Source organism: Bos grunniens, chromosome 2 (genome assembly GCF_055505025.1).
Source record: "Bos grunniens cultivar Pamir isolate PY7600 chromosome 2, Bosgru_T2T1.0, whole genome shotgun sequence".
Classification (NCBI taxonomy): domain Eukaryota; kingdom Metazoa; phylum Chordata; class Mammalia; order Artiodactyla; family Bovidae; genus Bos; species Bos grunniens.
This window is the reverse complement of record NC_141166.1, coordinates 92,462,135-92,486,290: the sequence shown is the minus strand read 5'-3', so window position 1 is coordinate 92,486,290 and position 24,156 is coordinate 92,462,135. Positions and strand designations below refer to the sequence as shown.

The 24,156-nt window shown below is 35.9% G+C and overlaps 1 protein-coding gene across 3 annotated transcripts in view; it reads left to right on the top strand.

Moving 5' to 3' along the window:
- The window catches only part of ARL5A (ARF like GTPase 5A), a 50,098-nt gene that overhangs the window by 5,912 nt on the left and 20,030 nt on the right, over positions 1-24,156 (top strand). For 2 of the 3 annotated variants that reach the window (XM_086353467.1, XM_086353476.1), the window contains exons 2-6: positions 5,708-5,768; positions 6,879-7,026; positions 8,769-8,852; positions 13,789-13,940; positions 17,090-23,584. In XM_086353467.1, the coding sequence (XP_086209593.1) occupies positions 5,708-5,768; positions 6,879-7,026; positions 8,769-8,852; positions 13,789-13,940; positions 17,090-17,138 (494 nt within the window). In that variant the 3' untranslated portion in view covers positions 17,139-23,584. Of the gene's footprint in view, positions 1-5,707; positions 5,769-6,878; positions 7,027-8,768; positions 8,853-13,788; positions 13,941-17,089; positions 23,585-24,156 lie in introns of those variants that run through there. The other variant, XR_015146248.1, reaches the window with a different exon arrangement.

Below are 24,156 nucleotides of genomic sequence, written 5' to 3'. Positions count from 1 at the left end.
GTACTGTGACAAGTGTACAGTTGTTTGGGCTTATCTGAAAAACTGCAAGAATGCTGTGGCATAGATACTCTAAAAGAAAAATCATACTAAGTAGTAACTTGTCATAAATCACATGCATCAAAGCATTGAAACAGCCAAAAGTTTTGTTACATTTTCACATGATAACTGTCTCTGGTGTACACATTGTATTTTAGGTTCTATGTATTATTTGTTTTGAAGTGCATTGTAACACTACCTGGAATATGTGTTTTTCATAGAAGTCTCTTCTATCCTGGTAGTGAGAGAAACAGGTTGCAGTGGTGAAAGAATCTAAGGCTATTCAGAGAAGGCTGATGATTAGACAGTGTGAATAATCTAACCCTATAGTTGGGGATAAAACAACTCTTCACCTTTGACTTGGCACCCTTATCTTTGAGCCCATTGCACAATGATGTCTTAATCTTATAGTTCTCACTGTGACCCACATGCTATACCTCAGACTTAGGAAGCTATTGAGAATAGCCATGGTGCTTTATTGTAAAAACACAAAAATTCAAATAGAGAAAAAACAAGTCTTGGGAGGGAGTAGATATAAGTTGGTATTGAACGTGACTTGTGGGTGTTAGAGATGATGAGGTGAAGGGCCTCTGGCTCGTGGCCTCATTGAACTGTCCTGATCTTAAGACTGAGCCAGGCAAGGTCCTGCAAGCATGGCGGTGTCGAAGGTGAAGCAGGACATGCCCCCGGTGGGGGGCTACGGCCCTATCGACTACAAGCGGAACCTTCCGCGTCGGGGACTTTTAAAAAAAAAAAAAAAAAAAAGACTGAGCCCCAGAACGTGGGGCTCCCCAGAGGTTTTCTGAATTCTGCGCATGTTTGATGGAGAAGGCAATGGCAACCCACTCCAGTATTCTTGCCTGGAAAATCTCATGGACAGAGGAGCCTGGTGGGCTGCAGTCCATGGGGTCACTAAGAGTCAGACACGACTGAACGATTTTACTTTCACTTTTCACTTTCATGCATTGGAGAAGGAAATGGCAACCCACTCCAGCGTTCTTGCCTGGAGAATCCCAGGGATAGGAGAGCCTGGTGGGCTGCTGCTGTCTATGGGGTCGCAGAGTCGGACACTACTGAAGCGACTTAACAGCAGCAGCACGTTTGATACGAGATCCTTTCTTCTTTTTAAAATATTTTAGCTACTAAAAAACCTTCATGTGTTCAAATATGTTAGCTTGTATTTCCTTGATTGACGTTGGAAATCTGCTTTATGTCTTAAGAGTTTGGGGGCATATTTGCATATTTATGCTTTTGTAAGTGACGGTTATTCACTGAGTTTGTAAAATTAGTTAGAAGAGGGAGGTTGTTTCCAGTATGGAGAGTGGTTTGAGCTGCTCTTTCCTTCGTCTCTGAATATCTCTTGACAGTCTTTTCTCCTGTTTATTTTCTACCACACCAGGCATGAATTCTCGCCCTGTATCATCCACTATGCCTTCTCTCCCTAGTGTGCTGCTTTTATTTCTAGGCACTAGTGAAGAAAGACTTAACAAGACTTTACATCTTTATCCACCAAATCATGTGACCTAATTTCATCTTATTCTCTAGTTCATTCATTCAGTGGCTTGTAAAAGACATTGTATCTTGAAGCTGTTCACCCCATCCTATCTTCCACTTGTGTCAGGAGAAGATGAAATCCCACTGTGAACTTCTCGTGCCATCTGCTTTATCTCAGTGTATGTGTGTTATTGCACAGTGGTTGGTTCACAGTAGTTTGACTTTATCAAGTTCATCTTGTGGTCAGGTATGACACAGAATCCTTCTTTATTTTTTTTTCTTTTTTGCTTAGTTAGTCTTTCCTCACAGAAATGGTAGAAAATGTGTTTGAAATCAAGAAATAAGTCCTATGGGGCATGGCTAAATTAAGGAGACCACTTTAAAAACAAAACCAGGTAGGGTTTTCCCCTAAAAGCAGTTACCCTAGGAGGCCAGATAGTTTTCTACTGATAAGTCCTATTGTTACTTTTTGAAATACCTTTTGAAACTACTTTTAGAATTTTTTTTAGAGGCATATTTTAAAATCATCATTTAGGGATCACACCTCATTTAATAATGAAAAGGTAACACTCATCTTAACTGCTTTTTACCTTATGACTGAGATGATACCATGTGACTCCCCTCCCCTTTTAAAATCAAATTCATCTTCAGGGGTTAAACGGCGACCATTGGGAGTGTTCAAAACAGTGTGTCTCAGGCTCTGAAAGCAATTGCAAGAGAAAATTGCAAAATATTTTGAAAAATGGCAGCATGGTTAGAATAAGTGTTTAACCACCTTTAGGGACTAAGGACCTTGCCAGAGATAGTGCTATTGTATTTGTGATCTCTCTGTGTAAGATTCATATACACACACACATTTTGTAGTTACTGTGTAGTTATGTATCATAGATCCTTGCCTACATTTGTATTGGTTTTGCCCCTATTAATTTTGTACTATTTTTAGAGTACCATTTCTCTCATTGGTCAGGGTAATTGTATTTTCTTCCTAAGTACTGGCAAGTCTGTCTAAATTTAGTGCTGCAGCTAATACAAAGAGGTTAACAAAATAACGTTCCTAAAACTTAAAAATAAGCTGATGTTTTATTAATTATATTATTAAAAATTGGTATTCTATTCAAGTGGGAAACTAAAAACTCACCTAAGTCAGAGGTCAGAGAATAGCTCATTGTGAATTCTGCTGGTATTAAAATGTTTATAATTGCTAGTATTACTAGAACTGAAAAAGCTATCTGTCATTAGAGAGGAAGTGCTCAATTTGAGGACATAGAAAAATATAGAGTCAGGCAAAATTGCCATGCCATTTAAAAACTTCCCAGGTATAAAGGTCCCCTGCTCCAAGGACTCAGTAATCTGGCCCTGTTCAGATGTGACCTTCCTGTGAAGATGGATTTGCCACTGCCTTTTTAACACTCCTTTGAGGAAGCCCATGCTTCTGATTTTAATCTGGTCACCCTTTACTTTTCCTTAGGAAGAAACTCCACTTGTCAGGTAGTTGTCATTTTCTCAGTTCCTTCACCCTAGTCATCTCTAAAGATGAAAGAGACTGGGTCCTGCATTTTTAAAATGACTTTTTAGAACCTGTTTTGGGGAGCATGGTCATGTCACTTTAGGACTCTAGTGGTTCTAAGCTGCCTGCTCTTCAAAGAATGAGTGACTGGACAAAATTGATTTTATTAAAACTTTCTGGGACTTCCCTGGTGGTCCAGTGGTTAAGACTGCACTTCCACTGCAGGGGGTACAAGTTCAGTTCCTGATTGGTGAATAAAGATCCCACATGGTGTGCAACCTAAAAAAGAAAGCACTGGCCTGCTAAAGTATATTATTTAAAGCCATTTTTTTTTTTCTGTTTACTTGATCTTCATATTTTTGTGTAACTGGAAGTATCTATATAGCATTAGGAATTCCTCTTAATGGTAAGTGTTGTGTTTGGAAAACATCTACCACCTGACTGCAAAAGCTTTCTCTTGAAGAGCTCCTTTATCCTTAACATTTCTTGTTTATAGAATGAATATTAATTCAGCATTTATTATACCAGAAAAGTTGCAGTTACTAGGAAGTACCCTTGAAGGGTGCCTCATTAAACTGAGATAATCATCAAACATTTACACAAACATTACAGTGTTTGTGTAAATCATTATAAGTGCTCTGTTAGAGGTGTGGCAGAAGAGCAGGAGAAAGTGATTTTTCTTGGGAAGCTATACCTGAAAGATTAGTAGGAATTCTTGAAATGGAGAATTGGAGACGATAATTCCAGCACAGGCAAACACCATGAGTAGAGGTAGAGAAATGTTTGCTGTGGATGTAGGTAGCAGCTTGTGTAGGAAGAACAACGTGAACTCCAGCTTAGATGCCTGATGGTCACGGTGAGGGATAAAGCTGAAGCATACTCATTTGGGACTGGTTTTGTATACAAGGCTTAGAACTTGTACTTTGTTTTCCTGTCAAAGTGGAGAGCCGTCATTTCATTATCAGCTTTATAGTGTAGAAAAACTATTCAAGAAACAACAGAAAGATGGATTGGAGGTAGTCTAGTTAAGCACAGTAAGAGATGAGGAGGACTGCAGCTAGGACAGTGGGGAGGAGGTAGGTTCAGAATATATTTTTGAGGGAGAATAGAACTTGGTGACAAATTAGATGTTGAGGTTGAGGGACTCCAAAGGCATCTGAAATAATGGTAATACCAGTAAGCAAATAAAGTAAGATAGAATCAGGAAAAGGTTTGAAAATTGGGTTTGGGGATGTTGTTGAGGGGCACTGTATCTATCCACTAAGGTTGGAACTTAGGAAAGATTTGGGAACATAGATTAGGAACTGTCTTTCTTGGTAGTGGGCACTGCCCAAGTGCTATCGTACTTATACAACCCTGAAAGATAGTATTGTCCCTCCCTGTTTGACAGTGAGGAAGCTTAGGGTTAGAGGAATAAGTCATTTGCTCAACGTGACACAACCACATGTGTTTTCCCATCTTGCTTCTGTTACCTGTTGCTGTGTAACAAGCCAATTCTCCTAAATTTGATGACTTAAAGGAATTATTACAATCTCTCATGGCTCTGTGAGCTCACTAAGCTCAGCTAGGAAGTTCTGGCTTGGGGCTCATTTGATTACAGTTGGATGACAGCTAGAACTGGAGTCATCTCCGGCTCCACCTGGCTCCATATCCAGGGTGGTTTCTTTGTGTGTCTGGCATCTCAGAATGGTTAGAACAGCTGAGGGCAACTGTGCGTAGCCCGGGCTTCCTCACTCATGTGCACAACAATCATGGGGTAGTCAGACTTGTTACCTGGTATCTGGCTTACTCCAGGGGGAGTTGTCCAAGAGCTGGGCAGCAACTGCAAGGTGTGAGATGATCCAGGTGTGGAAGTCACACAGTCACTTCTGCATCTTGTTGGTTAAAAGCAAGTCATCGGACCCGCCAGGATTTAAGGGAGCATGAATATCCAGAGACCATCTTTGGAGATTAGCTTCCTCCATGCGCTGCTGTCTTTGGAAGTCGTTTTTAGATGGGATGGCAATAGATGGGCCCCAAGATCCCTTGCTAAAATGTGAAAGGAATGCAAGAAGACAGCATGAGTGTTTGAAGGAGGACCCAAGGAAAAGGAGTTGGTGGAAAAAATAAATCAAGAGACAGAGGAAGAAAAAGTTGGAAAAAGTGATGCTGTGGAAGCCAAGGAAGCAGGGAGTCACTGCCACCATAGCCATAGGTCCTTAAATTTGATTAGAAGGACCCTATGGTTCACATGTGCTCAGATACTTAGAGATGCCTGCTAAAGGCAGCTTTAAAAGGCTGCCCTTTTTCTCCCTGCCATTCACCCATCTCACCTGTACATACCCCATTAATGCCTTAAATTCATATTTAGAATTTAAGTAACTTAGTCCAGTGTGAAACATTAACAAGTTAAGTCTTACATAAATTGTTGTGATTGCATTTGGAATAGTTGACTGAGAGTTGGCTTCCAAGGAGTGGAAAGAATGTAGTACTTCTGGCTTCCTAGACAGGTGAAACTTATCTACGCAGAATGAGGGGTTAGACCAATAATTCTTCTCTTGCTGTGATGTTCTTCTGAGTTACAAGAAGGAATAAAATGCCATACACTGAATTACACCATGGCTGAAAAGAGTAGATGAAATGGGAAAATTTTTAATTTTTGATTAATAAATCAGTTTTTTTTTTTTCCAGAGCACAAAGTTATCATTGTTGGGCTGGATAATGCAGGAAAAACTACCATCCTTTACCAATTGTAAGTACTAACTAGCTAAAAAATTGTATCTTTTTGTATATAGTTACTTTCTCTGCCAGAGTGATACTTAATTAGCAAAAGCAGTAAAAAATTTTATGGAATCCACATTACTCTGTAAGAAGGCAGGTTGGCCATGAACCAGGAGCCGAATTTAAGCAACTGCTTCTAGAGAGCTAGAACTTTATAAGACGTTGAGAGTGTTGTTCAGTTGTTCGCTTATAGAGAGCAGACAAATATTTATTTCTGTAGTTTCTTGGAATGAAACTACAAAGTGTTCCAGCTAGTCCATTACCTAGTTCCACCTCTGTTTGAACTCTTCATTCACTCTTTTTTTTTTTGAAGTTTCAAAGAGCTTTATTGTTTTCATACAACACATGATAGTGATGTATTTCAGGTTTTACCAAAGTGTGGCATCTTAAAATTAGGGATGGTTCATATCTATGATTCCAGAAATATAGTAGTTTTTTCAACATAAAGAGTCCAGTGTGTGTATTTGTTAGTATTCTTCTGAACATTATTTATTTATGTGTGGTGGTGGTGGTGGTGTTTAGTTGCTAAGTCATGTCTGACTCTTTTGCGACCCAATGGACGGTAGTCTGCCGGGCTCCTCTGTTCATGGGATTTCTCAGGCAAGAATTCTCAAGAATTCTTCCAGAGAATCTTCCCAACTCAGGGATCAAGCCTGCGTCTCCTGCTTTGGCAGGCGGATTCTTTACCACTGAACCACCTGGGAGATCCTACACGTGTGTGTAATATATGTATAATATGTAGTATCCTGTTTTTATTTATTTATTTTTTATTTGAAGTACAGTTGCTTTACACTGGTATGTCAATTTCTGCTCTGCAGCAAAGTGAATCAGCCATACATACATATATAAGTCCTCTTTTTGGATTTCTTTCCCATTTAGGTCACCACAGAGCACCAACTAGAGTTCCCTGTGCTATATATACAGTAGTGAACCCTTTGTTCACTCTTAATAAACCTAATGGAAAGGGGATATTTGGGTATAAAATATAAAAGGAGGTTATGCTGATTTATCCCTTAGTTGAAAAATATTCAAACAATCTAGTTTCTTTGCTAATTGTGATATATTTGAACTTTCCCCCCAGTTCTATGAATGAAGTTGTGCATACATCCCCAACAATAGGAAGTAATGTAGAAGAGATAGTGATTAATAATACACGTTTTCTAATGTGGGATATCGGTGGCCAAGAATCTCTTCGTTCTTCCTGGAACACTTACTATACTAACACGGAGGTATGTTTCTTAATATACTAAGTCTTTTGTGAATATAATACTTGGGAAATACTTTCTAGATATAAACTCTTAAAGTTATCTTTTTGAAATATCACAGTATATTAATGTTAATATAAGTAGACTTTAAACATAATGGAATCTTTAATTCCCTCTTTCAGGGTCATTGTTCTGTATATCCAGTCTCATTGAACCGTAAGAAGAATTGGTGATTGATTAGTCTGATTTTATACTGATCCCAGAGCTTGTCTTAAATAATTGTTTTTCTAAAGAACTCCATTTCACAGTTTGTAACTTCATTTCTTTAGTACTATTTACTTGTGTCTGTATAGAGGAAATCCGAGTTAAATGAGGGGACTGGTGGTTTGAATCCTTGTTCAATAATTTTACTGTGTATTTTCTTTTATGCAATGCAATTGCACATTAAAGAACTCTTTTTTATTGTAAAACAGTTTAGATATAGTCATATGTTTTATTTACATATTATTTGCCAAGAGGAAATTTCTGACATTTGAGATCTTCACTGTATAGACCTTGTAAGATTAAAGGCTATGATATTTGTTTTTGTAGTGCTGGTTATAAGTTAATAAGTCTCCAACTGTATATATGGATGAGGCACTGTTAAATGTCTCTAATGACTTGATTCCCTAACACTCTGTTAAGAATTTGATCATGTCTTTTGGAGAAGGAGGAGTATATATATGATTAGTATCCCCATATAAAATGCTGCATGTATTGTAAATTCATGCCAACGTCTTGAAAATCAATAGCTTTGTTGAAAGGTTTAGAGTAGGACATGTCTTAGAGCAATATAACCACATATCAGTAAAGTCTCAATGGGAGAAGAGGTCAAGTAGCAGTTCTCTTATCCATCTGCATTGTGGTTGATGAAATCTGAAGAATAGAAAAGATCCTGAAAATTAAGTGGTTTGTTTGGAAATGCTAGTTCTAAACAATATATAGTGCATACTAATACTAGGCAGTCAAAATTAACTTGGGCATAACCAGTGCCATCATAAAGTGACTATACCTGCTCCTGTTTCCCTGGTGCCTTTTGGTGCTCATGGAGTGGAAGGAGGGGCCATTGGAGCTCAGTCCTGCACAGCTCCTTTATGAGTGTTTGCATCTTCTGATGCTGGTCTCGTCAACAGTTCAGGAAAGAGCTGAACTGATTGTGCTTGCAGTAGCAGGGACCACTTATATAAGGAAGAAGGCATGGTTTTAGATACAGATTTATTCTTTAAATTTGTTGGGTTTTTTTTGAAAATTAACTCTCATATTACTTTATTCTCATACACCTGCCCTTTTAGATTTTTAAATTGACATTAATAAATAGTATCTGTCTAGAAGTAACTTAAATTTTGGGTCATAATATATTTTTGTCTTATGGACTTACAGTGCAAATAGAATTAAGATATTAGATATTAATTAAGATATTATAGAATTAAGATACTAATTTAGAAAACATGTTATATTTTGCTTAGTTTATTAGCAGAATATTCTAATAGAATGATGACATCATATTGTCTTTTATTTTCTCTTAAAAATTAGTAAATATGTTTGAATTAAAGATTAGACCTTTAGGCTTCACAAAGTATAGTGGGTATCTCTGGTTTTCAATAATACTATACCATAAGGTTCTAATTTCTTGATAGTTGTTAGACTGTAAATCAAATAAATACTTGATAAATTTTACAGATAGCAAATTATGTAATCACTAATGACTTTTTTTGTAATTATTTTAGTTTGTAATAGTTGTTGTGGACAGTACAGACAGAGAAAGGATTTCTGTAACTAGAGAAGAACTCTATAAAATGTTAGCCCATGAGGTAAGTAGGATTCTGGCATTAGATGTGTGTTGGGGGGATATTTCTGTCACATTTTTTACTTTATATTTTCTCATGGGGATGCTATTTCAGATTTTTGGAAAAAATTATTTAGCTACTGAGTTTGTAATTTTGACACTTTCCAATTCGGAAGTGTATCTGAAAGCAGTAGAAAGATTGTGGAGTCACTTGTAGATTTTTAACACCATTTGTCTTGAATAAATTTGGTTTAGAAGTTTTCCTGGACAAAAAGATCTAAAATGGCTTTCATTTTTCATTTTAAATTGATTAATCATACAGAGGATTATCATTAAGACTTTACAGCATCTTATTTCTAAGACACACAGCAAGTTCTGATGATAACTCAGTTATCTGACTAATACTTAAATTTGTTGCCCTTTAGTCTCTGGTATTTTTTCCTCAGCTGAATAAAACTATGTAACTAGCCATATTTTCTTAGCCCTTGAGAAATATAACTGTTAACATAATTTGAGAATTAAATGGACTGAATAATATAGTCAGTAATGATAATAGTAACTATAAAATCATATATTATTTGTAATAGAGTTGTACCTCTGTGTTAGCAGTTTTGGTTCTAGGATGCCTGTAGGTACCAAAATCCAAAGATGTTCAAGTTCCTTGTATAAAATGGTACAGTATTTGCATATAACCTATGCACATCCTCCTGTATACTTTAAGTCATCTGTAGATTGCTTATAATATCTAGTACAGTGTAAATGCTATGAAAATATGCAGCAAATCCAAGTTTTGCTTTTTGAACTTTCTGGAATGTTTTTCCCTGAATATCTTCAACTTGAGGTTCATGTGACTGCAGAACCCATGGATAAGTAAGGCCAACTGTAGTGGCATCTGATTATTTTCACTTGTCTTTTATCACAGATGTTACTTTCTCAACTCAAAGGTGGCAATAGAATAGTAAATACTTAAATGTGTTGTATAATTTTTATTTGAGTGTAATTTTAAGGAAACTGGGATATCTTTGTAATGACGTTTTATATTAGTTTTAATACTGATTCAATGGCTTCCTTTTGTGATTTTTGTTAAGAATTTTGGTATGTTTCACATGTAAGGAAACTTGGTGAAGTAGTTATGTAAATTGGAGTTTCTATTTTGCTTGTGGTGGTCATACCCACCAAGATGCTATTTTGAACTGATTCTAGCAGCTGTTAAATCTTTGGAATTTTTTTTTTTTTAATTCATCTTGCCTTTGTACATGTATTTGACAATTTTCAATTCAAAAGAGGCATGAGCTAAGGATTTTTAAAATGTCCCCCTTTGCATTTTACAACAATGCATCATTCTTCAGTTTTTACCAAAGAGTTGTTCTGTTGTTGTTTTATGAAGACTTTAGAAAAAGAAAAATAAGACGCAAAATGTATTTGTCTCTTGACTATATTTTTTACTCTGTTAACAGGTAGCCTCCCTATTTGATTCTTACTCTAATTGGCCAATATGTAGGACATCAGTATTATAAAAAGTCCAGAGAGTAGGGCTCTAACAGAGTCGTTGGATTTTATGAGTTGAGTCATTAACTTGCATGGATCAATTAACCTCGTCTTTTATGGATTAGCACACTGAGGCCCAGTAGTTTATGTGACTTGATGAGCTTTTGAATTTAAGCATTCACATCATTCAGGCTCTTCACTAGCTGCTGTTGAGTCACTTCAGTCGTGTCCGACTCTGTGCAACCCCATAGACGGCAGCCCACCAGGATGCCCCGTCCCTGGGATTCTCCAGGCAAGAACACTGGAGTGGGTTGCCATTTCCTTCTCCAGTGCATGAAAATGAAAAGTGAAAGTGAAGTCGCTCAGTCATGTCCAGCCCTCAGCAACCCCATGGACTCTGCAGCCTTCCAGGCTCCTCCATCCATGGGATTTTCCAGGCAAGAGTACTGGCGTGGGGTGCCATTGCCTTCTCCGCTCTTCGCTAGGAAAAATAGTAAAAGCCAGAAATAGAGCCTAGCTGGAAAGTGAAAGAAAGGATGAGATTACCAGAAAAGAAAGGAATTATAGGTGAAATTGGGAACTAGAGTTAAGTTACTTAATAGGGTCAGGAAGAGCCAACAGGCAGAGTTCTGGGGAGGAGCTTCCGGCTCAAGGATGAGAATTTGTGAATGAAAAATAAATTCTGACATGGGTTAGTCAAGTGCTTCATGCATACCACAATAAACAACAGTCTTCTTATCATCACCAGTAATGATTCTGTGTATTATGAAATACAGAACTAGAGCATTTAAATACATTTCTGAAAGCTTCATCTTAAATGAAGCGCAAAAACATTGAAACTCATGAATTTTTTTTAAAATTCCAAAGACGAAAGAATAGATGTGTTTTATTCAGAATGACTCAACTTCTAGTAATTATCTTTACAAATGGAGTTTGAGAAACAAATTGACAACTATATATGGCATATAGACAATGCTAATAAGTAAATATGTCTGTGTGTGCTACTATTCATTTCCTTGACTAAACTAAAAACTATTTTTAGACTCTTAAGAACAGAAGTCTGTGGTATGGAGCAGAACTTTTTCAAAGTGTTTAAAATGGGTGATATACAAAAGATCACCACTCTTTACCTTGTACTTTGACCTCTTGTTAAGTCAAGTAACAGCCTTAATCCAGTGTATCTCTTTTCTACTGTTTAGCATAATGCATACTTTGTTGTGAGGTTATTTTAAGAAAAAGTAAAGGAAGACGTAATTTTCCTCTTTTCCTAAATATTTAAATGTAGATAACATAGCTTTAAAAAAAATCAAGAACCTTAAATAAAATTTGAGCCTTTAATATCTAGAAAAATTACATTCAATATGGGTTTTTTCTTTTTTTTTTAGACATTGCAGTACCTGGCTCTATTTCTTAGGTTTTCCAATTTTCAGTCTACGGGCCTCTCCAAATAATTTTGTTACTAAAAGTGATGAATATAGGTTACTTATAAATAGCATAAACTATGTGTCCTAACTTGTGCCAAATATTTCTGTTGTTAAGTATTTCTAAAGTGTGTTCCTTGAACATGCCAGCAGTACCTGGCATGACCTATATAAAGATTGCAACACATGCTGGCAAGAAGAGATAGTGAAACCTAAACGATAGGAAGATAGGAATTAAATCCCATGGAAAGTCCATCTACTCAGTGATTCAGCCATATATCAACTATTGATAGCTGTTCCATTTTCCAATTAGGATAAGAGAAAAAAAATTCATATACTTGATAATGCATATGAGCACTAGTTATAGGTCATCCCTTCAACTTTTTGCCTTATATAAATAGGCAGGTGATCTGAACTATAGGTGAAACAAATTGAATTGAAACTCTCTTGGGGGAGCGGTAGTATTTTTTTTTTTTAATTTATTTGAAGGATAATTGCTTTAGAATATTGTGTTGGTTTTTGCCATATATCAGCATGAGTCAACCATAGGTATACATATGTTCCCTCCCTCTTGAACCTCCCACCCCATTCCACCTTTCTAGGTTGTCACAGAGCATGGGTTTGAGCTCCCTGAGTCACACAGCAATAAATAGGAACTCTTAGAACTTAATGTTTTCAGAGCAGTGGTCCCTGACCTTTTTAGCACCAGGGACTAATTTTGTGGAAGACGATTTTTCCACAGTCCTGCGGAGGGGAAAGAGATGGTTTCCTGATGATTGAAGCACATTACATTTATTGTGCACTTGTATTTCTATTATTATTACATCAGCTCCATCTCAGATCATCAGGCATTAGATTCCAGAGGTTTGAGACCCTCATGCTAGAGTATCCTTTCTCTGACCAAGTTACTCAGGTAACTCTGTCCTTATCTGCAGTACTGTAGTGCTGTCCTGCAGGGGGCACTGTAACTAAGTCAGTCTCGTTTATGTAAAGCATGCAGCAGAACTCCTGTTAACCAAGTAAGAAATTTACTACTTTTGTTGTTTATTTACTTCAGAAAGAATGAAAAGCCTTTGAGACTCTCTTCTAGCAAGAGTAAAATAATGTGGAACAGTGTCTCTTTAAACCTACTAAAGACTCTTCCTTCGAACACACAAACACATGATTGAAACCAAAATATTCTCACTGAGATCCCTGAAAAGAAGATGGCATTTAACAGAGCTGGGAACACTTGCAGACATAGCACCAAAACTTTAGTGTTCTCTGTATCTCTTAAAATATATAGGCAGAGTTTTATGAGAGTTCAGTCGACTAGTTGAGTGGATCCATCATGGTTTCTTAGCCCAGTATTTACGAATGGACTTTAGGATATCAATGAACACCCTAAAATTGTACAAAAACTTTTTTGGGCATATATACATACGTACATTTTTATGAGGGAGAAGTCCATAACTCTCCTTAGGTTTACCAAGGAAGCTCTACCTAAAGTATAGGTTGGGCAAGAATTTTGAAAAGCTCTTGAGTGCCACTCTAAAGAGTAATTAGGGTTGGGGTGGTGGTTGTTTAGTTGCTAAGTCACATTTCACTCTTTACAACCCCATGGACTTAGCCCACCAGGCTCCTCTGTCCATGGGATTTCCCAGGCAAGAATACTGAAGTAGGTTACCATTTCCTCTCCAGTGGATCTTCCTGACCCGGGGATCAAACCTCTGTCTCCTGCATTAGCAGGTAGATTCTTTACCATTGAGCCACTTGGGAATCCTGGGGGAATGGTTAGACATGTATTAAATTGGAAGATGCGACTGTTAAATAGAGCACATAGGACCATAAAAATGTAATCTAGCACTGTAAGAAATATGTAAACACATGCGAGTATAGATTAATTTAAATGTGTTCAGTGTGATGTTTACTTTCCATCATAAGAGCTATGAGATACTTTTATGTAAAGTGGTTGAGACAATTTAGGTTACACAGATTATCATATATAATCTGTGAAGCCGGAAAGTGTTGAAAAAAATGAACTGACCTTTACAGTTTTGTTTGCTTTTGTAGGACCTAAGGAAAGCTGGATTGCTGATTTTTGCTAACAAACAAGATGTTAAAGGATGCATGACTGTAGCAGAAATCTCCCAGTTTTTGAAACTAACTTCTATTAAAGATCACCAGTGGCACATCCAGGCATGCTGTGCTCTTACTGGCGAGGGGTAAGATGTCTTCTTCATGAACAACATGTATTTAGCTTTAAAACATGTATTTCTTTTAAAAATCAAATATTTAAGGTTACCACGTACAGAACTTTGTGAGGGAGAGATGTAAGACACAGTCCACGCAAGTCAGGAAATAGTTCTTGCACTGTCGTTGAGACTTACATTCTAAGAAAGGAACTGGCACTTGCTGAGTATGTCCTGTGCCTTGTGTGCTTTCTATAGAGTGTACCATTTATTCCTAATAGTCATGTAGACCAGTTAGATTTGGGAGAATGGCATTGAAACATGTAAAATATCATGTATGAAACGAGATGCCAGTCCAGGTTCAATGCACGATACTGGATGCTTGGGGCTAGTGCACTGGGACGACCCAGAGGGATGGTATGGGGAGGGAGGAGGGAGGAGGGTTCAGGATAGGGAGCACATGTATACCTGTGATGGATTCATTTTGATATTTGGCAAAACTAATACAATTATGTAAAGTTTAAAAATAAAATTAAAATAATAATAATAAAAAAAAGAAAAATTCATGTTTCATGCATAAAAAAGCTGAAATAGAAAATTTGCATGAGGGACTAGTTTGCAGATATGCTATCAGTGTTGCCAAAAGGAAGTTCCTGCACTTCAAAAAATAAGAGAGTTAGAATTGGAGAGAGTGTGGCAGAAGGGTCCTTGGCCCTGGAGGGAAGGGTGGTGCCTGCAGTAGAATTTTGCCCTAGTCTAATGCTCAGGGGTGAAAGGATTTCAAGCAGGCAGAGCTTGTCGGCATTGTTATAGGTAAGATATAAAACATAATGTTATATGAGGCATAGCTGCTGCTGCTGCTAAGTCGCTTCAGTCGTGTCCAACTCTGTGCGGCCCCATAGACGGCAGCCCACCAGGCTCCCCCGTCCCTGGGATTCTCCAGGCAAGAACACTGGAGTAGGTTGCCATTTCCTTCTCCAATGCATGAAAGTGAAAAGTGAAAGTAAAGTCGCTCTGTCGTGCCTGACTCTTAGCAACACCATGGACTGCAGCCTTCCAGGCTCCTCCGTCCATGGGATCTTCCAGGCAAGAGTACTGGAGTGGCGTGCCATTGCCTTTAGTGTCAATAATTCAGTATTTGGTTTACCCTTCTCTGTGACCTTAAAAAGAAGGGAATTTCTCCCACTGCAGGAAAATTCATGTCTATGCCTCAAAGCTTCTGCCCTTTTCTAACACCTGAGGAACCTGATCACCAAATTTAAGAAGTAAATTGGAGATGAAGCCGAATCTTAGTGAAATAGAAGGCACCATTACCTGATTACAGACATTTGGAAGAGCGTAGTTATTAGAATCTCAAAACAGCAAATCTGTTCATTAAAAAAAAAAAAATCAGACAGTACCGACTATCCACATACTCATTTAAGTAAAAATGTCTTCTACATAGTTCTTTGTTAAATAGTTTATATACATATAGGATACATATATAGATATCGGTGTATCTTTATTTGTATTATCTTTATCAAAAGTCTTAAAGCAAAAGCACTGATTATAATACTAAATCTGACAACAAAGATAAGTGATCTAAGACGGATAAAAGATTTAACTTGTATACTTTGAGTAATTGTGTGGAAAATATATCATTAGTTAGGATACATATGAATTCTGGCAGTTTTAATGTGTTAAGAACGTTACTTATTAAATTAATTTTTGTGGCAAAATATATATAATATAAAACTGGTAATTTAACCATTTTTAAGTGTACAATACATGGGCATTAAGTACATTCACAGTGTGATACAGCCATCACCCCCCTCTATTTTGAGTTCCAGCAGTTTTATTTTTAAAGGGGGACATCAGCAGATGATGCCATCTTTTCAGTTTTGGGTTTATATGGTCTTCCATTTGCAGGAGTTAGCAAATGGAAATGTTTGGTTTAGGGGAAATGTTGTTTCCTGTGTAATCTGACCACCTTAGTCTTGGTTTTAGTATTGGTGACATTTAGACTCGCACCTGTCATTTGCTCACCTGTCTAAGGTCAGGCTCCCTCTGAAATATGGGAAGGGTTCTGGTCCTAGTACTGTGAAGATTAGATAATGGATATTAAGTGCTTAGTGCAGTCTCTGGTTTGCTCTTAAGTAACTCCTGTACCTTTAACAGTGTAGAATTAATTAATTTACTCATCTTGTTATTGTATCATTTCCTGTGAGTAGTTGAAAGGTAACGAATTAATAGGGAAGAAGTATGGGCCTATACCAAAACAATCGTTTATTTACTTCATTGCCCTCTTTTCCTTCTATTTCTATTGTCTCTACATTTTTAGACTTAGGCACAAAAATCTGAGTTCTGGCTTTTTAAGTATTAAATGGTAGCATTGTTTCTCATATCTGTAAAACCTCCTCATAGATATTGATTGATGCTTCATAACAGTCCTTCATTTTGTTATATTTCCCTCTTGCTAAATAAACATTTAGATTCTTTTACCTTAATAAATATTTCTTTCTATATTTTGGATTATGCTCAGTTACCCATTGTTCAATGATAACTGGTGTTAGTAATATGAGATTTTATTTTATTTCCTTCAGATTTTTTTGATGTATAGATGTCACAAATACTACGTGCATACTTTGTTTTAATAGCTGCTATATATTAAGTATCCTGCCATTTCTACTTCATTTATATTGTGAGCATTTTGTCATATTGTAAAACAATCTTTGAAAGGAATTTTTAAATACATCATCATATGAATGTTCCATAATTTGTTAAATTTTTTCTCTATTGTCAGACATCTAGATTTTACTATTTCCTATTAAAAATGCTTTCATGAACAGTAATAATACATAAACATGTCTTTATCTTTTTTAGGATATATTTCTAAAAGTAGAAAAAAAGGGTAGAGTGTTGGTATTTTAAGCATTTTTGATACTTCTTACTAAATGACTTTCTATGAGCATTCACTATGTACTTATTGAGCTTCTCTTATGTATCAGGCAGTACTCTATGCACTAGAGATATAACAGAACCAAAAATGTGCAGTTGTACTGTATGGAAGTACAGCACCCACAATGAATATTACTGATTTTTCTAATCTTTGTTGTTTAGATAAAAAATCGTCTCTTCTTTTAATTTGCTCTTCATAGCTTTTTAGTTGAGAATTTGATCAAGATATTTTATTTTCTTTATAGATTATGCCAAGGACTTGAATGGATGATGTCACGACTTAAGATTAGATGATCTCTACTGACCTCTTCTCATAGACTTTGTGTAAATGAAGTGCTGGACCTTACCTGAAAGCTGCAAAAATTAATGGTTTAGATATATTTATAATAAACTGATTTAAACATTTAAACTTTTTCTATAAGAAGAAAAATTAAGACCACTTATTTGAAAACACAGATGAAGTTTCACCTTTCAATCTGCTTTCTTATTAGTTCCTTCCAAAGCAAGGTCTTAAAGCTGTGATTGACATTTTTCTCATAATGAATCCTCTCAGGACATTGTGTAGCCTGTGGTAAGTACAAAGGGAGAGGAAGACATTTTTAACTTTCAGAGCTTTATTATCAGTATAACCCTCCCTTGTTGAATGTTGTTCTCTTCCTGTTCCATTAAGTCAAAATACAAATCAGCACAGATACTCAGTTTCCAATATTTCAAAATGTAATTATGAAAAGTATTTTGCATAAGGTTGTGTATGTATTGTGTATATACCTCAAGTTCGAGTTAATGGCTTTGATTTATGTTCTTAAAGAAAAGCAAATAACACAAAAACTAATGCCCTTAGTTACAAACGTACTGGGATGAGTACTGGCATTGATGCTGAGTGCCATTTTGTACTTCCCCTATGTTCTCTGTATTATACTAACCCACCCCCAAATCATTGAGCCACTCTTTAAAAAAAAAAGAAAGGAAAAAGCTTCACGTTGTGTCCCTAATTTTTTGTTGAGCAAATCACGTACATGGAAAGCTGTAATCTAGCTGAGTGGAGTATCTATCATATTCTTAACTTAGTATTACTGGTGGACAGAAGAGCACACTGAGCAGTTACCAGATTGCTCCCTGTATTGGGCCTTATGCCATCTAAATTTACTGAGTGAATTGTTAATCCATTAATTGGCTGATCATTAATTGTGATTAAAATTATAAAGTGATTTTTTCCAGCATTAATTGGAAACTTGTTGTGTGAAATATGTCTACCAAGAGAAGTATCACACCATAAACATTGTCAAATAATTTAGCTACAATCTTCTTAGATACCAAATCATATGTCAAGCATTTAAAGTGAATTTGAGATGAAAGGTGAAGCATATTTTCTAAGCAGTGAAGATAATTTCTTAATTTGAAAATTTCTGATTTCTTATCTTAGGAGTTGAAATTGTTTGAGGATTTATTTGTGTCTAAGTTTTCTTTTATCATCTTACACCATGTGAATGTATTGTTTGACAGTTACAAAATACGAATTTTTTTAATGCTTTTAAGAATTTGGTTTAAAAATTGATCAACGTAATGTATTATTTTTATTAAGAAGTAACTTAGCCCTCAAACTTTTTATGTTTACTTGGGTATTTCTTTTTTCTGCATCTGAAAATCTAAGGTATTTCTGTTGTAACTGTAAGCAAACTTATCCTAAATATGTTAAAACATATTCTTGGGTACTATGTTGGTATATCTTTCATGCCCTGAAAATCTGGTGACTAGTGCAAAACTGATGTGTTTTAGAATATTCAAGGGAAAAAATTTTATTTTATTTTATTTTTGGGGGGAAAAAATTTTAATACCAGCCTTTTAAATTTCAAAGATTTTGATGAGAAATAGTACATACTATAATTATTGACAAAACTCGGAAAATTCCTTTCTGTAAAATATAAAATACTCATTATATAAATCCAAGTCAGGCATGGGAGATCAGTGTTTAAAATTATATGTTATGTTTTGTTTCATGTTCAAAATGCAAGCATAACACTTTAATATTTGTCAACTTCCTTTTGAAAAGTAAATCCTAAATTACTAACTTTAGTTGTTCATATGTCCTCATACTTTTTCAAATCACTATAAGGAATTGCTTGTATATTAAAAACCCAAATCTATTTTTAGATGTTGCAGTGTCATCAGAAACAAATACTCTGTAAAGTAACCCAGCAAATCCACACCTTTTATCCTTTTTGCCTTTCAGTTTGAGTAATTATAATTTAGTCCCTTGGATTGCTGCCACACCAGTTCAACTGTACACCTGCACAGTCTGTCCCTTGTCATCAAGGTGTTGGCCAAAATTTAATCTTAACTGGATGTTTAAAGCGTGTCAGGTGTAGTGATTGACATGGCATTGTGAGAATGCATGTATTCTTATGCCACGTTGATAAACATGCTTTTTTGGTTATATCCTACCCTCCAGGCCAAGCATCAGAAATGAGATGGGTACCTTTATTTTTGTTGTTTTAGTCGCTAAGTTGTGTCTGATGCTTTTGTGACCCCATGTACTGTAGGGTACCTTTGTACTTGTGCATAAAACCAGAATTACAGCAGAAAATTTTTTTTAATTTTAATGTGAAAATACATCAAAATCATTTTAACAGTATTACTTCCAAATAACATGGAGCACCTCATGAATAGTCATGTTGGCAATTTATATGTAGTTTTTAAGTGGAATTAAGCAAAGGGGATTGTTTTTGGTTTTTTAATATACTGCGTTTGGGTTAAACAAACATCTTATTTAGGGTTGTTACACTCAACTTTGAAAAGAACAAAGCTCCATACCTCTGTTCATGTGACTGGATTTAAATATCCTATGTTTGATATTAATTTTGAAAATTGTGTAACTTCTCTCAATACCGCGATAAAAGGAACCATATTGCTAACTGCATTTAAATATGTTTAATTTTGTCATGTAGCATTTAGAAGGTATATCTTACGCATTCTAATGAGGATCCTTGTCTGAAATTTTCCAGTTCTGTTTTCTTTGGCCCTCATGGATGGGCAAAGAATACATTGAAGGCTGGTGGTTTGGGGTGCAGAGGAAAGTGGGTAGGGAATATGACATTTTGCCTTAAGAATAAAAAAGTGCTTCACCTGCTGTCTGGCATTTTTAATGCAGGTAGTTAAAGTGATTTTAGAAGCACGGCATGAAATAGAAAGAGTTTCTGTTTTCTGGTCTTCAGGAAGTGCCTGGTAGGTAGTGACAGTGGGATCAGAGGAGTGCAGGGCACCGAGCAGAGGCAGGCAGTGCCTGAGACATGCTTGGCTCTTTTGTCTGAGTGTATAGCACTAAGATGCCTAGAAATGGGATTTGACTGTCCCATCTCTTAGGCCCTTTACATTTCTTGCTGTGACTACAGCAACCGCATACAGTACAGACAACCTCAGAATTTGTCCATATTAGTGTAAATAGAAAAACTGTAGACAACGTTCTAGTTTTCTCTGCAGGCCTTTTCAGGAATTTATCTGTCATGTTCTACTTTGTATATAGGGGATAGCAGCACATCCCAGACTATCTGTGAACTCTGGGGTTATCGTCTCTCAATTGCCGAGTTGTATCCTGAAATGAATCCATCTTTCAAGGCCAGGTTTTGCATGACTTAACTATGAACCCTGCCACTGTCCAAGTATAATCTGGAACTTCTTGCTTTGGGATTGGCTTAGCTCAGCATCCCCTCCACTCCTTTCCCCATCAACAAAGATATGTTCTCTTGGTCCTGGAGATATTCTCAACTTTACCTATATCCATTATTCTCCAAACTGCTAGCCTCTAAGTTGGTTCTCTTGTCCTGTGCTATCCTCCACTGGCTTGATTCATTGATTTGCACTTTGCTTATTAGAGAGTACTGTCAGAGTTGTTGAGTACGTCACAAACTGGCTTGCTGTGTGCACAGCACATAAATGCCTGCAGTAAAGTCCTTTAAATTATACTGTATTTAGCATTTTAATGCTTCTTAAACTTTAGCTTCTCACATTGAAAAGTAGATTCAGAAAGATAAGAGAAGTATCTAGACTGCCAGCTCCTTGAGCTGCTAGTTAGATGTGAAAGGGATTAAGTTATATACATGTATTCTCTTCCCATTACCAAAAATGAGGTATGTGTTAAGTAATATCAGTACAAATAATATGAGGAGAAAGATGACAAACCAAATCATATATGTAGTGTTTAACCTGAAGCCATCCCCACATCCTTAAAACCATAAACCACATCCCATTTTCCCCCCTCATGCTTAAAGAACAGAGGTAAACATTAACTGTCTAAAGGAATTGGTAATGAGACACGTATGATTACAAACCAAACCTGTTGAAATGAACTTTAAAAGACATCAGAATTATCAGCCATCATGTTTCGACACTGTAAATGCAGATTTAATATAGAAAATAATTTTTTTTAAGTTCTGCTTAGGTAAAAATAATACTTCTATATCATGCTCCCGCAAAGAATGTGTGATATTTAAGACCGGAATGGTGGAGTAAAGGAAAGAAAGAATTTAAAAACTTCGTATGCTAAAGAATGACTGCTTCTATTAAACCCTAAAATTGTGTATGGAGTTATGAAGAAATTGTAACAGGATACAGTTGGGTTAATTATGCAATATATCTTACCAATTGTCTAGCCCTTGTGTATTGTTCTAAAAACTAAAGTTTGAATCTTTATGGTCTTGCCTGCTAGATATTATGTTCTTTGGTAGAGAATTCCCATAGTCTGTACTCAACAAGTGCCTAAAATTGATTTGTGTTGATTTTTAAGTCCATCTAATAAATTATATGTGTTTTCTATGGTATTATATGTGCTTGGCTTACTGATGATAAAGCCTTGAGGGTATTTAAGTCATAATTTTTGCTTTGAATAAAAAGCCTTGAAGATGAAAATACCCATCCTGACCTTGAATAACCCATAGGTTAAGGAAGCAGGAGCAAAACCATTTTTTCCTCTTTGCAAGTACACATATTCCCTGACTCTGGTGTTAATGCCGAAACTAGAAAACACTCTGTTGCTGTTTTTTAAAATAGTTTTAACACACATAAAATTATATTGTGTGTTTTAAAACCTTAGTAAAAGTTTGTTGCCTGTGTAAGAGTAGCCTCTTAATTCTCCTCATACTTAGTGGTTAGTAATTTTGTCCTATCGTTTAGATCTTGAGCCATTTGATGTGCATGCACACCAGAATCCTTCCTCTTTAGATTCTTCTTAAAAAGTAAAATCTTTGATAGGCTGCTGTTACGTTTCTCTTATGCATTCTTCTTTTTTTCTTTTTCTTTCATTTTCTTTATTTCCTTCTCCCTCCTTCCTTTCTCCCTCCCTCCCTTCCTTCTTTTTCCTTCCTCTTTTCCATCTTTCCTTCTCCCTTCCTTCCTCTCTCTCTCTGTTGACTGTGAACTCTAGGGGCAAAGACTTGACTGTTTTTTTCAGTGATTTACAATTATATTTTGTTTCTATTTTAAACAATCTTGCATGAAAAGTAAAAGGTATATATGATTTTAATTATTATATACTATTCTCTTCCCAAACTTCTTACATTTGTGATATAAAGAATTCCTCTAATTATTTTTGCTTGACATAGTCCTTTAGATTAGAGTAGCTTTTTCTTACTTTATGTCTTTCTATGATTCCTTAAGAGGAAGTGATACCTGCAGAGCACTTTTAAAGATATTTTTTAGGCTAATGGTCAAGATAACACATTGAAAAGAAAGCTATAATTATGTCCAATGAGGGCTCTTTTGGTTGCTAGAGATGAGGAAAGTGTATACTGATTTTAATTTGTGCTTAAAATACATTTTACTAATTAACTATTGATTTTTAAATATGACGGATTCTTCTTGTAGATATTAATCTTCCTTACTGTATTTTCCTAGAGAAACCTAAATGAGGATGTGTTCCAGCTAGTCTCTGTATATTGGCATATGTGCTCTATGTATATTGACATAATTGAAACTGCATTAAGTACACCACATTAGAAACTTTTTGAACATTTTTAGGTTTATTGTATTAAATTTTATGATATCATACAAGGTTTTGACTCAAGCTTTGTATGCAAGAAGAGGTGGACATTTTTTATCTCTTTGTCATTTTATTAACTTATATTTCTCTGTATCCTAGGAAAATTTTACATTCAAGAAATGTTCCAAAAAGTGATGATCTTAGGGCACTTGGGTGCTTTTGTATTTGATCATTGCTGATATGTTCGTTACATAGGGAAATAATGCTTCTGGACCTTCCTGACAAGACCACTTTGTGGGTGACTGGGGGATACTTATGTCGGTGCTCATGTTGGACGTCATGGCAGATGATGTAGGGACTTCTCCATTGGTAAAATAGTTCAGTCAGCTTTTTTGCAGATGTATGACTTCATTATACTTGTAACATCATTCTTGTGTCCATAACTGACTGAAATGTCAAGCTCCGGAAATGTAAGGCACTGGGTCAGGTGACCAATTGTAGGAATTTGTTTATAATGAAATAAAGAAATAATGTTAAGGTATGTTTGAGGGGAAATAACAAATACGATTTTACTGGTGAATTTCCATGTTTAATATGTATATTAACTTTTTTTTTTAAGTTGCATGTAAACCTGGTATAAAGTATTGTCTCTGCTTTATGCTTTGAGTAAAAAGAAAAAAAAGATGAGTTAAACTGTTACCCTATTATGTACTATTACAAATACCTTTTCTTTTAGAAAAGGTTAATTATAAATTACTATTCACATGTTCAGTGTTGTCAGTGTTTTCATTCTGGGTTTTTGTCTTAATGTGTGCAGACTTTGTGATGGCAGATCTGTTAATTGCCCAGGACTGAGATCACCAGGGCAGTTGAAAAGGTATGACAGCTGTATTCTGCAAATGAAAAAAAAAAAAAAATGCTTGTACTAATCTCTAGAATCCTTTTTGTGGAACTTAGTCAATTAATAGCATTCTGTCTTTTATTTCTAGATATTTGAATTGATCATGAGTGAACCTGATAAATAGTGACCAGTTTGTGTGATTGATTTGTCTTACAATGTGAGGAAAGTCCAGTCTTTTTGTTTTAACTGAAATTTTTAAAGTGAACATTCGTGAGAATGGTTGATAGTAAACAGAAGAAAAAGGAGAAAAAAAGTTATGGATGGCAGGAGCAACATTCCCACATGCATATTTATCTGATTACTGGTCTTTCTGTCTCCTAGAATATAAGCTCTAGAGCACTGTGTTTACCAGTCTTTGTCTCTCAGCACTGAACACAGTGCCCTAGTACGTAACAGGTGTTCCGTGTATACGTGTTGACAAATCAGTGAACAAACTATTA